Source organism: Corylus avellana, chromosome ca9, assembly GCF_901000735.1.
Source record: "Corylus avellana chromosome ca9, CavTom2PMs-1.0".
In the NCBI taxonomy this organism is placed as follows: Eukaryota; Viridiplantae; Streptophyta; class Magnoliopsida; order Fagales; family Betulaceae; genus Corylus; species Corylus avellana.
Genome location: NC_081549.1, coordinates 1,377,983 through 1,395,060, shown reverse-complemented (window position 1 = coordinate 1,395,060; position 17,078 = coordinate 1,377,983). Strand labels below are relative to the sequence as shown.

The window sequence follows — 17,078 nt, the reverse complement described above, 5'->3', positions numbered from 1 at the left end:
ACTAGGAACACTTACAACCCTTTGCAAGACCTTGACTCTGTAAGATCGACAAGCCTCCAACTTGTCTCCTCGCTCACAATCTTCTTCAACGTGATTCTCCTTTATCGGACCCTTCCGATAGACTTCAATTAAGCACACAATCAATACTAACAAAAATCCTCTAAGAGGAATCAATTTGGCTCACAACAAAATAATCACTCAAGCACAGCCTCACACGAACTCTCTGGGGGTGAAAATTCGTGCTTCTCTCTTCTATAATGATGTATATATACCCCCGACAAAACCCTAGACCTAACCCCCTTAAAATCATGTTTTTGGGCCTAAAACTTACGGGGTGTCCGGACATGTTAATGGGCGGTCCGGACACGGCTTCGCGGAGCAAGATTTTAGTTTCTGGAAATGAGGTCCGGACCCGGGGAATTGCGGTCCGGACCCGGCCTGTCCAGTCTTGATCAACAACTCCAATCGATGGGCGTTTGTGGTCCGATTGAGCTGAAATTTTGCATGGACGTTCATAACATATGAATCTACATTATGAACGGTGGAGATTGGATTCTGAGCATTCTATATCAGTGTTTGAGCTGTGAACAGTAACATCTACATTTTGGAACTGAATTAAGCCAACACAAGAACTAACATAAGCCATCTACAAAACGGCTACTTGTTATTCCATTAATTGAAACCTTTTCTATTCCCTTATTAGCAAAGGTGGCAGGAAATTAATGCGTGGTCTGACGAAGATGACGGAGATGAATGGTATGACTCTAGCGACACTGAAGAAGAGGCAGGAGATCGAGATGATTGTGGCTTGCATTATGACTATAGCGACCATGAACAAGACGCAGGATATGATTATGACGACTGGTATGATGACTATGGCGACGATGAACAAGACGCACGAGATTTCTGTCGTGTATGGCATGACAGAGGAGATAATAGCAGCGATGTACATATAGTGACTGAGAATAGGATCTTCTGCAGGCCTAGGGGAGTGAGTAGAAATTTGCCACAGTATCCGCCTTCTTTCTCCAACGCAAGTTTATGGACTTTTTTTTAAGTCAATAATTAATTTATGTATTGGTAAGTAGATGGAATCTGAAAAGGGCCTTGGACTGTTTAATCATGACTGAAGAATTTATGCGTGTGTTTTTACAGGTAGTTGATGAGGGTATTATTTTTGACAGATAGTGGCTGCTGTAGTACTGGACTATAATAATTTCTAGCCATAATAATTTCTAGCTCCGTCTCAGATCTTAGGTTTAGTTGAATTTTTAAAATAAAATTTCCTTCTAATCTCCACCACTAGTCCTACAGGTTACCTGTGAAATAACGCCCGTTTGGGCAGTATGCAATAAGTACCTTACAACTATTCCAGAATTATCAGCCATTTTCTGAAGAATTGAACTACTGAAACGCTTGTTGCGTATGGTACGACGATAACGATCATGAAACTATCGCAGGAGATGATTGTGAACAGATGTTGATATAAAAATAAAAACTGATTGTTTTTATTAGTATTTATATTTTGGGTTGTTGATGCTTTTATTATTAGAACAGAAAATAAAAATTTAAACAAACATACCCATGTTTGGCACATTTCTATGCTGAGTACTGTTTCATTTCGCAGACCATTTCAATTGCATACAAACACATCACGAACAGAATAGTGTCATGAGCAAATGATAACATATTTAAAGGTACAAGTAAATGATTTGTATTTTCCTGATCAAATGCTTCAATAGCATTTCAAGATAAATTTCTGCAGCTGCATCGGTTACTGATTCTTAATCTTTAGAATGAAATTGTTGAAAATGTTAAATTAATTTGTTACAACAGTAATTACTCAAGTCTTATCACTTCAGCCTCCAAGTCTCTTAGATACATCTGAAATGAAAACAATCCACTAATTCGCAAAAATTAGATTTGGAAGATAACAAATAACATCAGTAGTAAGCCTACCTAAGATTCTATTCAACACATGCGGAGACATTGATGTCAGGAGATGGTCTCTGCTCTGAGTTTGGCTCTGAGCCATTCCAACCAGCACCGTTCGGGGCGGCAATTGTGTTCAGTTTATCGTGTGTGCCATTATCTGGTTCTGCATGGTTTTCACCTTGTAATGGTGTAGGAGTGGAAATGATCTGACCATCAGGTTTTGATTGTGAGATAGGTCTTGCAGCTGTTACCATTTCAAGAGCGCCTGAGATTGGGGGTATCATGGTATGTTCTCGATGGTGCTTCCTTTTATGTGCCTTGTAACCATTTGGCATGAAGCTTCCAACAACAATCTGGTAAATCAAGCACAACAAATATAGTTGTCGGTATATGTGGCTTCAATAGTTTATTATCTTTATAAAAAAAGATAAATTGTATCAAAGCTGTGTAAACTGCATATTTCTTTTTGGACTTAGAGTGAGAAGTACATCATTGTCGATGCCATTGCATCTCTTTTTCTTCTTTTCCAGGCCAGCTCTTGCCATTAATTTGTTCATACACCCTAGGAGACTGTTTCGACCACATAACATAGCAGATTGAGTGCAGTGATATATGCTTCATATTGGGCAGAACAAGGATCTAGATACTTAGAATGTTCTTGTAAATAGTTTTTTATTAGTCTATTCTCATAAATAGTTTCTGAAAATCCTGCTCTCTAATTGCAACCATATTTGGAGGCAACACTTCATAAAATATGATAACCTCAAAGCTACTAAACAGGTGTTGATTCAATATTAAGTTATATATATATATATATATATCAAATGATGAAATCGTAATAAGAAATATTTTAGTAATTAAAATGAAATTTAAAGAAATGCCTTACTTGGATAGGGCCAGCAGCCATTAGTAAACCAGCAATGCCACCACCTATTACACGACCATCAGGCCCAGCCAATGAGACACTTAATCCCCCAGTCCTACTTCTGACACCACCATTATCAGTGACTGAAAATGACCCAGATAAAGACAATATCTCAAATCGGCCCTGCAAGAAGCTTTTTGGATTAAATATTTGAAGGATGTTGGAAAATCAAGTCCATCAATAAGCAGTATAAAATCATCAACAGACAAACAATTGCATGGAGCAGAAACCACAAACTTTGTTTTCAGACACAACAAAATAGGCCTATATCAAGGTTTCCACATGATATTCTACTAGAGATATTGGTGCCATCATGCTTTTCTGCAGGCTCCATAAAATCGAACTCTAGAAGAAAAACATGCAACAAACCCCGGTATTTTGCACTGCAACAACAATATAAGCAAGCTCCTTTCAAACTGATAAAAAGATGAGAAAAAACAACACCCACCACAATCTTGGCAGTTTTTCAAATATATACTCCGTGTACTTGAGTTGCACCCCTATGTGCTTTTAATAAGACAGATTTACTTATATACAAAATAAAAAAGATATCAACCTGAAAATTCTTCCAGTCAAAGTTTACTGTTTATCCACCATAAAATAGACTATATTCAGCTTGTAAGATGAAGCAACAAGCTAAAACATGAGTTATGTATAAAAATTATTATCAGTGCAATCATATTAGATGACTAGGGCTGTAATATACTAATATATATACACACACACACACACACAGAAAAATTGTTTTCTAAAAATATTTTTTAACAAAATATTGTTCTGATTTATTTCCTAAAATAATACCACGTAATGTCACATCAGTAGAACAATTGCTATTTATTTTTTCTTTTAAAATAATTATATTGTAAAAAGAAATTACAAGAGGAGATTTTTATTTATTTTTAATAAGTAATAACCAGTCTTATTAAATACAAGAGGTGAGATATCTAAGATAATTTTTCAAGTGTTACGCTTAAAAAAAAATATCCATTATATTTTTTTCAAGATTTTTATTTAAATCAATAATTACTTGTTTTTTTGTTAAATAGTTTGAGAACATAAGAAATGTCAGTGTGTTTTAGTCCTCAAAAAGTTCCTAGTGAGAGAATGATGCTTGTTTAAAAAGATATATAAGACATAGAATTTAAGACTTGTAATTATAGTCATACTCATAATCATTAAAAAATATCTTTATTAACTAAGCATATCACTAAAAGAATATGATATAATCAATCACAAGACATCAATTTAATTTTTGTAGCTCTCTTCCACTTATAATAATAACAATCCCTACAATTTTTTATTTGATAGGCCCAAGAAATAATGAATGATGTTATCGTTGTTTCAGATCTGTTTCTTAATTGAAAGATGAAATTATGTTGTTAACTTTTAGCCCTACTTCTAACTTCTTTTTTTTCTTTCAACTGGAGCTCAAATTTGCTCGAGCTTGAGCTCGACTCATTTGGTTTAATGGAGTCGAGCTCGAGCCAAGTTCAAACTAGGCTGAATTTAGCCAAAGCCGAGCTCAAAGAGTCTTCTAAAGCTCGACTAATACTTTTGTCAAGTGAAACCCAAATAGGCAACATTCTGTTTGATTACAGCGCTACAAACGATCAGCTTTCTTCTTAATAATATGGCTGTTTGGAAAGGGATTTAGACATTATAACTTATAAATATGGGTCTCAAAATTGTACATTAAGTCGATTAAGTTCAAAAGGTTTGGAAACTAAATACACACAGATCTGGAAGTGTTTTGACTGAGATAATACATGCGTTGAGTGTGTTTAATTACTTGCAAGTTAGGGGAAAAATAGCTTCTCTAGCTCTGAACTAACGGGTTATTTCTGATAATGCATTCTTAAGAAATAATTTTCTCAAGCACTAAGAAAGTAGATGATAGAGTAGTGGGAAAAAGTGCATAGTTTTGACCCAGCTATTCCTCCTCACAGGAAAGAGCAAAAAACCTCACTGGCCCAACCACTCTTCAAGAGAGCAAATACGTTCATAGATAAATTATGCCATTCCCTATTCTGAAATACTCAGCCTGCACTTGCTCAAACATACAATATGGAATAGGTGGTCATGAATGCATACAAAGAAGAAACTCTAGAACCAACATCGCTCTTGATATGGCTGTGCACAAACAAATACTCAGACCATATATCCAAATCTGGTTTATATTATAACAGATAATCACACGTTCCAATTTACGAGCCGGAATTCAACAAAAGTGCAAGAGAAAATGACATAAAAAAGCACAAATCAGGGAACATGCCTCATATGTCAAGATTCCACCAGAAGAACCTGGTTGGCGAATTGTAACATTTGAAACAGCTCCATTGGCAGAGAGAACACATATTCCTCGAGGACCCTTATGAGCAAAGGAAAGAATTTTTCCTGCAACATCCTGCAAGCCACAAAGCAGAGACTCTATTAGGTAAACAAAAGACAATCAGGATTGGCACAAAGATCCTCAAGTAGTATTTTATTATCACCATTTTATCTAATACATTACCTCCCCAGTATTGACAGTAACCACATGCGGTGTGAAGTCCCCTCCTGCTGTGTTCGCAAACAATTCACCTTCACAGATCAGAAGCCCACATGTAAGATAAATTAAGCTAAAACAACGAAACGGTGTATCATGTATGCCTATATTGAAAAATCAAGCATCATCTAATCTATTAGACAAAGGACACAGAAATCATGTTTACAATATTGTCAGGCCATAAGATTCAACAATTTATCATGTTTCCTTCGTTCATAATGTTACAAACATATGTCAGACAACAAAATGTTTCATACAAACCAGAACCCTAATTTTCATGTCCAGAAATAAAGCCTCATTTATTTTCCCTCAAACAAACCAAAACCAGCCTCGCTCAGTAGGTAAGTTGCTAGCATAGTTTTATGTCAAATTAAAATTAAGATCCCAAACAGACCACTAATTAAACCAATTTACCTTAATGAACCTTAGTTAACCCGTACCGGTTTGTGAGAAATTTCTTTATGTTTCATTGTACAAAATTTCCATAAACCCAAAATAGAAAAAATAAAACAACATTTAAAGAGAAAAAGGATAAATCTTTTTTGGGTGCGTATGTCGATCTTTGTTGAACAACAAAAGGAAGGTGCGAAGTAAATGATATCAACCACAAAATCTTAATAAATCTCTCTTTATTTTCCTACATTTTCTCAGCAACCAAACAGTACACATCACTGACCCTATCACCACAAACCCAGCTGTACTTTCCTCAAACTCACCTAAAGAAGCAAGAAGCTGCCAGTTTCCCGTGCCAGCAGGCCTGCCGCGTCCCCTTTTGGAAGAGTACTCAGAAGGATGAGGCGAAGAAGGCGATAAAGCAAATCCTGGAGGCGGTGGCACCGTATACGACAGCCTCAGGTTTCCATCTGCGTCGTACTTCCTTGGCCTCCCTCTCTTCTTCTTCCCAAACAACTCACCACTCCCTGGTGTCGTACTTGTTGCCGTATTCATCGTTGTTGTTGTGGTTGTCGCTGTCGTTGTTGTTACACCAAGGCTTGTGTCCACGGCCATGTTCACCACCACCTGGGGTGGCGCCACGTGGCTCAACGGGGCCGGGGGTGAGTCCGTGTCCGAGTTTCCGGTCGACCCAGAAAACGTGTTCTCCTTCTCTTCCATTAAACTACGTTTGTTTGAACAGGAGAAATAGGTGCTGTTTTCTCTTGTTTTGTTTTTGGTTTCTAGAAGAGGAAGTTAAGGAAAGACGAAGAGAAGTTTTGAACAAAGTGGGTGTTCTGCAAATGGCGCCACAAATGGGTGCATGGAAGGGCTTGCTGTAGCTTTTTTAACTTTGGTGGGAGATTTCATAAAAACTTCCCTCCATTCATGGTTGGAAGAGAAGAAAATGACTGAGAAAAACTGGTGCCATTTTCTTGTCTGGACTTCACAGTAGCCTATAAGCACAATTACCACAATGCCTATCTTTTTCGAGATACCCAAATTACCCCTCTAATTGGAAAAAATAAAAAATAAAAAATGACAGTTTTTTATTTGCTGTCAAATATTAATAACTTTTTTATTATTGTGAAAGTATAACATTTAAGAATATATATTAAAAAAAAAAAAACATTTAAGAACATGAGACACTGATAATAATGATTGGATATTATACTTTCACACTAATAATGAAAATAATAATCATTATTACAATAACACATTTTGATTATAACCCATTTAAAAAAAAAATCATTTTATAAGTAATAAAGCCCACCCAATTAGAATACTTTAAAGTAATGTTTGCTTATATGGCAATGATAAAGAAAAGATATCTACATATTTAGTTAAAGAGATTCTAATTTCTGAATATTTTAATTATCAATTTTAAAGATAAATAATGATATGTTCAATTTTTCATTTGACCTAATGAGTTAAATAGATTGATTTTACTTTTTATAAAATTGAAATAAGAACAAATATTGAACTATCAAAAATTAATTAAAAAACTTTCTCTTCGTTTTTTTTTTTTTTTTTTTTTCCTTTTCCCTTTTGATTAGGATATCAATTAAAATAAATTCTGCATATTACACAAGAAAAGGGAAAATAATTTCACAAATGGATTGAAGGGAATGAGTTAATATATTCTAAAGAAATAAAAATGATTCTCTCTCAGGATCTTAAAAAAGAAAGAAGAAAAAAAAAAGATTGATGGTAAGTGACAACAAAAAAAATTATTCTAAAACTTTTGATCCAAGGAAAGAAAGAGATTTGGCTTTGGTGCTCGATCTAAATTTAATTTTATTCCCACTATCTTTCAAATAATGATATAAGAAGAATTAGAGTTATTATTGAGTCCTCCCAAATGTGATATAACTTTTAAAATTATCAGTAAATCAAAATTCAATAGTAAATTTAAAAGTCACGTATGCCGATTGTTGTAGTGATTTTTTTTTAGCACCTAAGTGAAATCCGAAGAAAAAAATATTTAACAAACAAGTTATGAAATTATTAAAATGAAGGACAGAAATTTCTGTCAAGTTAGGTTAGAATAATTATTAAAATTATATAAGTTCTTAGAATTGGCAATTTGAGTTGTTTATATGTGAAGCCCGCCTCATATTAAATCTTATTTTATATTGGTCATTTTGGAAAATAATAATAATAAAAGAATAATGTTATTTTTCATACTTATTTAACATTAAATGAGATGTCATATTTTAAGTAGTTTTTTAGTCATATACCAAAATAAACAAAAATAAAACCATTTAAAACATTATAATTCAATGGACGTAAAATTGATATAGTTAATCCGTTATGACACTATTATTATTATTATTTTTTTTTTTAATGTAGCGTTGTCAACCCGTCCTTAAAGCAAGCAACCATTTTCTGTACAAATTGGCCTACATATAGCCCAGACCGATTCTACATGTCAAGGAAACATTCTCATTTCCTTCCTCTCCTCCATTCTTATTGTTCCCGCTAGTGGTGTCATTGTCATTTGTCAACCTCTTTAATCTTGTTCACCTATTTTAGGTTTTGTTTTTGTTGTTGCTTTTTTTTTTTAAGAAAGAAAAAAAGGGAGCCATGACTCAAGAGGACCTCTATGGAATTGCAGTTGCAATTGGAAGGGTAATTGTGTAATAGCAGATAGAGGTCCTATCTTGGGCATTGTGTATAAAAAAAAGAAGAGAGTAATTATAAGGTGGCTTTATGGAAGTCTCCAAAACAGGATTAAATATGCAGTCAAACTGAACTGGTGCTGTGCTGTAAAAGCTATAAACCCGCCATAAAATAATGCTTTTTTATTATATTAAGCTACACAAAATAAAGTTCACATCTCTTACGTTTCCGGACCTATTTCAAATCCGAACTCTAATTTGTTTTCTTTCACAATAACAATAATAATTTATAAAAGAAAAAGAAAAATATATTATTTTTTTTGCAAAGTAGATAAATGAAGCAAGGCACCTATAGGTAAAAAGGGCATCTAGCTCTTTTTATTTAATTTTTATTTATTATTTTTTTCTCTAGTGTCACATCTCATTTAATGTGACCAATTCTTATATGACAAGAAAACGGGAGTTGAAAAAAGATGAATGAAAAAGACAAAAACAGGTGTGTCGGATTTAAATTTTCGTATAGGAATGATACAACCTTAACTTAGACCTAATTTTGACCAATTTTTTTATTATTTTTTAATTAAAAATAAATAAATTAAAAATTAAAAAAGTTTTTATACCTAAAAAAAATGGTCATTATTACGAAGAAAAATATAATTTTATTTTTAAAAAAAATACCAAATAAAAGAATGACAAAAATAAATATTATTGATACTGAAACTTTTTAATTTTTAATTTTGTTATTTTTTAAATTAAAAAATAAGAAAAAAGTTTCTGAAGCAAAATATAGTTTTTATTTTTTAAAAAAATACCAAAATAAAAATTATTGCTTTATAAATTTTTTTTATTTCTAATTTCGTTATTTTTTAAATTAAAAAATAAAGTAAAAGTTGGCCCAAAATTGAACAAAATGGATGTGTCTTTAACATTTTCCATTTTCATAAGCATATGGACATTTCTTTTTTCCTTTTTTAATATCAAGAAAACATGACCAAACGAAAAAAGATTTTATGATCGAGAGGATCAAGGATGAGATTTAGTGAGTCAATCATTGGTAAACATAAGCACTTGTATTTATAAAAAATCTTGTAAGTAAATGAATTTTTTTTATTATTATTATCAATATTGAGATTTGAGGACAAGATTCAATCATTCATGGATATGGATAAATTTAATTGCTTACAATAAAAACAATATATAAAAATATCATAAATTACCGCTATGGTTTTTACTACAAGTTTTTCTAGTAGGCTACGGTATTTGGGTGTTTGTGCTTAATGCCATTATCTTTTTTTTATTTATTATTATTATTTTTTTATATATGTTCATGCAAAGAAAGGAAAAGGAAATTCGAAATAATGACCACATTTTCATAAGCCGTGGTTCACAGCCGATTAAGTTACCCCTTGAAGACGCTTAATGCCATTATCAAATAGTAACGTTGGTTTAAGAAATTATCACATATGATACTTAATTTGTCTAATTAATAGAGCTAATCCCTCTATTTATGTTTTGTCTAAAAATTTAAGGGCTCGTTACATCAAGACTTTTCATTATCTACCATGTGCCCTCAACACCATATCATTATGTAATAAATAAATAACATGAGAGATCACCTCAACTTGCCAATGACACTGGAGATCCCAACCCTAGTGGGTGGCAAAGATCCCGCCGAAAGGTGGGATCTTTCCCGCCGGTGGCAAGCAAGGGTGGTCTCCCTTTCTTTTTTTTTTAAAATAATAATAATAATAATGACGTGACCAGAAGATGAATGAGAAACTTGTTGGATCCTAAGAGGTTTTGACATAGTATTTCATTAATTTTTGGACGAAACATAGATGAAAAAAAAAAGGACTAATTCTATTAATTAGACAACCCCGTACATCATGTGTGATAATTTTTTAAACCGATGGACCAAAATAACATTTAAATCCTAAATTTTCATACAAACTGATGGGACACTCTATAATTAGTAAAATAATAAAGTATAGAATGTAATTTGTCAATTTAATTAGTTAGTGGTTGAGGAATCAATCACATAAACTGTAATAAAAGTTGCAGTTTATCCATATTTATTTTTTATCTTATACTTTTAAAAGTATTTTTTCATTACTAAATACAGTCGGAATATCCACACACAGACAAAAAAAAAATGGTCTGCTTTTAAGAAATGAAGAGAAAATTAAATAAAGGGCAAAGAAAACAAAGGCAGGCAGAAAAATCCAATTCTAACTCTGCAGAAAGCAAAGTTGTCGGTAAGACCGTTGACGACCGAGCTAAACACGCAATCTTTTATAACGTAAACAAAAGAGTTACTATTCCCTGCGCCTTCCCTACTGCTCCAATCTATGAGTCAATCATTTCCATTCGTCCGATTGGAGCATTAGCGCTCATTTGGCGGTAGAGATCTAAGGAACGTGTGTTTGCTTCCAGAGTCTTGTATATGGAACTTGAACATGACAAAATGTAATTGCAATTTTTTATTCGTGGTTGGTTTCACGAGTAGCGATCGCCTGTTGGTTCATATTACATCGACTATATATAAGTTAATTTTAATTTAACAATTAAATTGGTCCCACCTTTTAAATTTCAACTCGTTAATTTTATGATAGATTCGTGTTGGATTTTAACTCATATAAAAAATTGTTTTTTTTTTTAAAGCATATTTAAATGTTGCGTGTTGAATTCATATCGTATTAATGCATGTGTATAAAAATATATAGATCAATTATAACTTAATTAATTTAATTAAACGAATCAGACCCTTTAACTCTAATTCGTTAATCTCATATTAAGTTTGCTGATCGTATCCAAAATTGTCAAAATCATGATTAAAGGTTTGTTGTATTGTTTGGTAAATTTGGTTGTTTCTATTTACTCAAAGAAAACATGTTAATTAAATACATTTTCGTTAGCACAATTTTCAAAAAAGAAAAAACAACTTTAAACAATATACGACATTCTAATAAAACTTTCCGACAAAGGGTTTTAGTATGTGTTTAGATTTGCTGACCATCAAAATCTTCTTCAAAGTCCAAATTGAATGATTATGTGGCATGCTCAAAATACACGGTGTTGACTAATTCCAAACGCATGAAATACTTGAAAGTTTCCTATCTACATGATGCCGACAAATTATCAATTTTCTATTTTTAAACTTCTTAAATTATAGACGTATTTGATGAGCCCTAGGGCCTAAACCCATGATTTTTATTAAGACTTTTTTAATTATCCCGGGTTGAATCTAGCATCTTTCTTTTATAGCTAGAAGGACGTCATGATTAAGATAAAAGGATCAACGATATAATTAATCAAAATTACATGATAATATTGAATAGAACAAGAGAGATGTTGATGCAAACCCGTAACTTCCATGTGTAATTCATCAAATAAATCATGATATGGAGATAAATAACCAAGAGCCCCACTCCAACAAAGAGCTTAAAAATTTGATTAGCATATGTGTAAAAAAAAAAAAACCCCAAACAAAGGCGAGTAAGTTGTCAAACAATCTAAAATTTATTTGAACAAATGAATTTTTTATGGATCGACTCACAATGTGACAACAAATTATTAGAGGTTCTAATTCTCGATAATTACCTCTAGGAAACGTTAGAAAGGGTCACCATCTCCAAAAACATGTACTTTTTACTCAACTCGTTATATTTCAAATTTTTTTTTTTTTTTTTTTTTTTAAGAATACTTTGCATACTTAAGCATCATAGACTCACCGATCTCCGCGACTGACATCTTTCTAACGACCTTCTGTTGACATTTCAAGAACGTGTCAAATTTACAGAGAGATCAACATTGTCAATGTGTGGGCACCATTGAGATCTGTTTGTACTTTCAAAAACTAACATGGATAGAGAAAGTTCTCCTTCCAATTGGACTACGAGTAGCCGTAACTTTATTGGAATTAATTAATGAGAAACTGCTGGTTTGCTTGAGATGAAAGGAAGACATTTAACCGAAATCTTGCTTGATAGAGAAGCAACATTTGGATTTCAGATCCAGGAACACAGCTCCTTTTTATGGTTTGTGGTTGCTCAGCCAAGGTTGAAATGGTAGATTATTATACAATTTTGGTAACCAAATCCACCTAACACAGAATGCTTAAACTACGTATTACCTAAGGCATTTAAAAAATAAAACTTAATTAAATTAAAAATAAAATAAAATAGACAGGGTGAGGCATTTGGATCAACATGGGTCCAAAAGTCCTGGAAGCTAACAACAAAAAACAAATCTGTTTTTGCAGCACATGTGGGGTTTAAAAAAAAAAAAAAAACTCAGTGAAAGAGGAATCTCATGTGTTCTTGCCAACAACATATATATAAATATGTTTTTGGCACTCATCTAATTAATTAATTAAGTGATGATACCTCCCACAAAAAAAATAAAAATTCCTAAAGATGGAAACTTTGTGCATGCCTACATTCCAATTCAATAAAAAAGAAAAAAGTCGGTTTAGGAGCGGGCGAAATCAAGATTTCTCATCGAGAGACCAAACGTAATTTTGATAAAACCTAAGCCTAATTGGAGGGCCGTGGCCCTCCTAGGCCCCTTGGTTCTGTGTCTGGATTTAGGCGTATAATTAAAAATGACTTAATCATCATACACTTTAATTATGTAATGAATTACCCAGCACAAAAAGAAGTAAAAAATAAAAAAGAATACATAATGTGTAATGTAAGATTCATGAACTGGTTGGATTTAATATTTATAAGCTGAAGGCCACTTCCTCTAGAAGTTTTTATAGAGAATGTACACAAATTCAAAGTTTCCTCACGCTCATGTTCATTTACAGTTTTTCTCTTTACTTTTTCCCCTAGCAGGCGCACAAAAAATGCATATTCTATGGAGTAAATGTGAAAAGAAAAGCACTAAAAATAAATAGGGAGATTCCCTAGTGATGAGCATGTGGGGTTAAGGAATTTCAAGTCCACAACACATTAATTTATCTAAAATTCATTTTCCAAGTGGTCACAATTCAAATTCAAAGATTAAGATTTTTAATAATTTGCCGTTCAATGTTCACAATTTAAGCAGTATAATGTAAGACTGTTCATACTAGATCAATTTACCTAAATAAATATTGAACAACTTATTTCGATAAGTAAATTTATATGGGCTCTCTGAGGTTATAAGGATTGAATTACTTGTAATTTGAACAATAAATTGTTGAAGATCCCAATGCAACAATTTAAGTGTGTTACAAGGCGGGAATCCAATTATGCAGCTCATGGTTTGGCCAAATACGCCGTGCGGAATCAATTTGAAAACATTTGAATGGAAGAGATCTCTAATATTATTTTTGATATTGTAACCTCAAAGTCTTGTGCTCTTTCTGTTTAGAGTTTTACTCTAAATGTTTTTCTATGGAATGAAATGAAAGGAAGTAAAAACAATTTAAGTGGGCTAGAATTATTATTAGTTATAAAATAATATTATATATTATATTTTTATTTTACTTTGTCGTTGATGTGTCATTGTCAATTCATCGATAATGTAAAATAAAAATAATTTTCTTTAGTATTATTTTATAAAGAAATGCAATTAAATTAAGCAATTGTGGGATTTCCAATAAGTGCTTTGGTAAAAGGAGTAGCTCAAAATCAAATATACACTTATGACCTTTTGAAGAGTCCCAACGAAAAGAATAACTAAAGAAGAAAAGAAAAAATCTCTCGAGGAAGATAAGTTCAAAAAAAATATATATATATATATACTAATAGACTTGACTCATGACTGTTTGTTGTGACTTGAGAATTGGGGGACCACTGAGCAAATTTTTAATTTAATTCCTCTCTCACGCCAATTTGAATGAATAAGCATGAAAAAAATAAAGCTGCAGTGTTATAATTAAAGTGATATACACAGAATCCAAATCCTTTTCGGCTTCTCTCCATGTGCCTTGGTTATGCTAATTATCTCACATTCGCATGCGTCATTAATTAATAAATCCCCAATTTTTTTTTTATCAATTCCTCATCCTTTCTGCTTAATTTATTGTATCAAACCCCTAAATTTGGTTTGGCCATGTGATTTGAAAAAAACAGCTATTTTGAATGTTGGTTGTAATTTTTAAAAACATAGTTAAGTATTTGAAGGCTTCGATTACTCACAACTGATCAGAATTTCTTGAACAAATAATATTGTGTCTTGTTTTTTTTTTTTTTAAACAAACTTTCAATTCAAAAACAAATCAGAGAACAAAATTACAAATGAGAGAGGGTTAATCTTTTCCACTACAAATAAGGATGGATGAGTAGAGGGGAAAGAGAGTGAGAATGCAGTCCGAGTAAACTCTTGCCGCAGCCCAATAATATTGTGTCTTGTTATCATAGTATATGTACACATTTCACATGTGAATGTAGAGTAAAAATACGACAAGAAGGTGATATTATCATGTTAAGACAAAGAATGAAGGAAACAAATGTCGTATTCCACATACTCTAGTGAAAAAAAGTAGTTTCTGGGTCACTGGGATTTGGGTTTCCTTCTAGTAAACGACCCTTGTTCCAATTCTCCCATATAAGCAGGGGTTTTGGGCACAAACCATTTTTAATTGGGTATTTCTAGTTTTTGTCCTTTAGGGGCTATTGATGTACCCAACTTTCATTGGGATACAGTAAGTAGCTCTATGAACGTATGGATCAGATCAAATTGGAAAATGGTCAGCCCTAGGGTTCCTGGGGTCCAAACAAGACCAAACCGTCTACTGCCGAAGAGCCCATAAGGCTCGTCCTCCAAAGGCCTGTCTTTCGAGGGGAGAGTATTAATGTAAATCATCACATATGTGGGCTATTTTGTTTTACCAAACCAACAACAACGTTCGGCTAAGGTACCAACGACCTTCCTTTGATAGTACTCGTGTTCCTTATAAAGCGGGAATTATGAGGTTAGATATGGGCTATTGAGAATTATTAGTTAAAGAAATTAGCAATGTTGGCTTTTTAGATTTATAGGATAGGCCAGCCCATATTAGAAGGGACCGGACCTCAAAAGATCCGGACAGATACTTTCACACCGTCTTTCTTGTTTCAAACTAATCCATAATTGTTGGGAAAAAATAATTTGTTTATGGCTAATATTTTGGGCTTATTTGTTAAATTATCTTTTATTTCAAAAGCTTAAGTAAGAAATTAAGAATTTAATACATATTATAAATTAATATTTTAACACTCTTTCTCTTACTTGAAACTAGAAAACTCAGTTTGATTCACACAATCTTACAAGCACGGATGAAATCGGTGGTGAGAGTTTGTAAGTTTGTTTCGACCATATTGGGAGTTTTTGCGTGGTTCATAAAGAGAGATATTAGTTAAAATAAAAAATTGAATATGAAATTAATATTTTAATAGAGTAAAGAACCAAGATGATAAAAATACATAAAAATAGTGAGTTTTAAAATGAATTTGGCTAGACTTTTGACTAGTCCAATTCTAATGCTCTAATGCCATTTGGAGAGATCGCAAAACTAATTGTGCCGAAGCATGAGATTCACAATTGAATACAAATTCAATTAATACATTGATATTAAAATAATTGATATGCTTAGCATTTGACCATTAAATAAAAGAGACCAAAGATCCATTGTTTGAACTATAAAACTGGTAAGTAACCAAAGTCATCTTGTCATGTAATTAGAAGGAGAGAGAGAGAGAGAGAGAGAGAGAGAGAGAGTCATCTTTTCATGTTGTTTGGACTTGAAGAACCGGTCAAGGAGTAAAACAAAACACAAGAAGTAGTTGCTTGGTTTTTGGCTCCATTTGTAGACTCAAGACTGACGTCTTCATGTTTTGCCATAGTTGTCCCATCCACCTTTCTTGTTGCCCGTTGGGCCGCCAAATGTCATTTATAGGGGTATAGTTTTAGGATAAGGGGTAATTTAATTCTTTAAATTTTATTTATGTTATTTATTTTTTATTTCAATTAAAGGTGAATAGATTCAATAGAATGATAAAATATTAATTAAATTATTATATTTGTACATTTTTTTATCAACTTAGATTTTTTAAGTGATGATTTAACATACCCTATTAGATATGATGAGTAGTGCTATTTTTTACATATATTTATTAGACATATTTCATCCGCTGATAAAGAGGGATGAAACTAAAAATTCAATTTTAAAGAGGCCTGACTGTATAAAAAAAAAAAAAAAAAAAATTACATGAGCCAGAATAAAAAGAAAAATGCTTTTTTTTTTATTTTATTTTTTAACAAATTTAAAGATTAAAAATATATCTTAATAATTTTGTTTAGAGGTGGGGTTGGGGAAGGGAGCCATGGCCCTCACAAACCCCCTTTAGTTCTGTTTTTGCCGATTGACGTGACGTGTAATTTAAGTGACGGGCCGTCACTAAAAATAAAAAATAAAAAACAATGAAAAGAGTATGAAAATGATTTAAACAGTGATATATACTCCTACAGAGTCCTACTAACTATAAACTTGTTGAGCTGAGGACAATTGTAAGAAAGCATATCCTTAATTAGATTGCCCATTGGCCTTTCCAAAGGGCCAAACTCTGAAACTCCCAATGCTGGACAAGAAATGATCTTACAAACGAACAAAAAAATTGACTAATTAATTAATCAAAATGCACGAATAATT

At 32.5% G+C, this 17,078-nt stretch overlaps 1 protein-coding gene across 1 annotated transcript; it reads right to left on the bottom strand.

Annotated features, from left to right (window-relative positions):
- Positions 1 to 1,671: 1,671 nt before the first annotated feature.
- Positions 1,672 to 6,753, bottom strand: LOC132161869 (AT-hook motif nuclear-localized protein 1-like). Its single transcript, XM_059572078.1, has 5 exons — positions 6,122 to 6,753; positions 5,373 to 5,440; positions 5,133 to 5,264; positions 2,822 to 2,983; positions 1,672 to 2,288 (listed from the first exon to the last, which is right to left on the bottom strand). Exons 1-5 carry the CDS (start codon positions 6,516 to 6,518, stop codon positions 1,968 to 1,970), a joined length of 1,080 nt encoding a protein of 359 aa, XP_059428061.1. The 5' UTR covers positions 6,519 to 6,753; the 3' UTR covers positions 1,672 to 1,967.
- Positions 6,754 to 17,078: the final 10,325 nt, after the last annotated feature.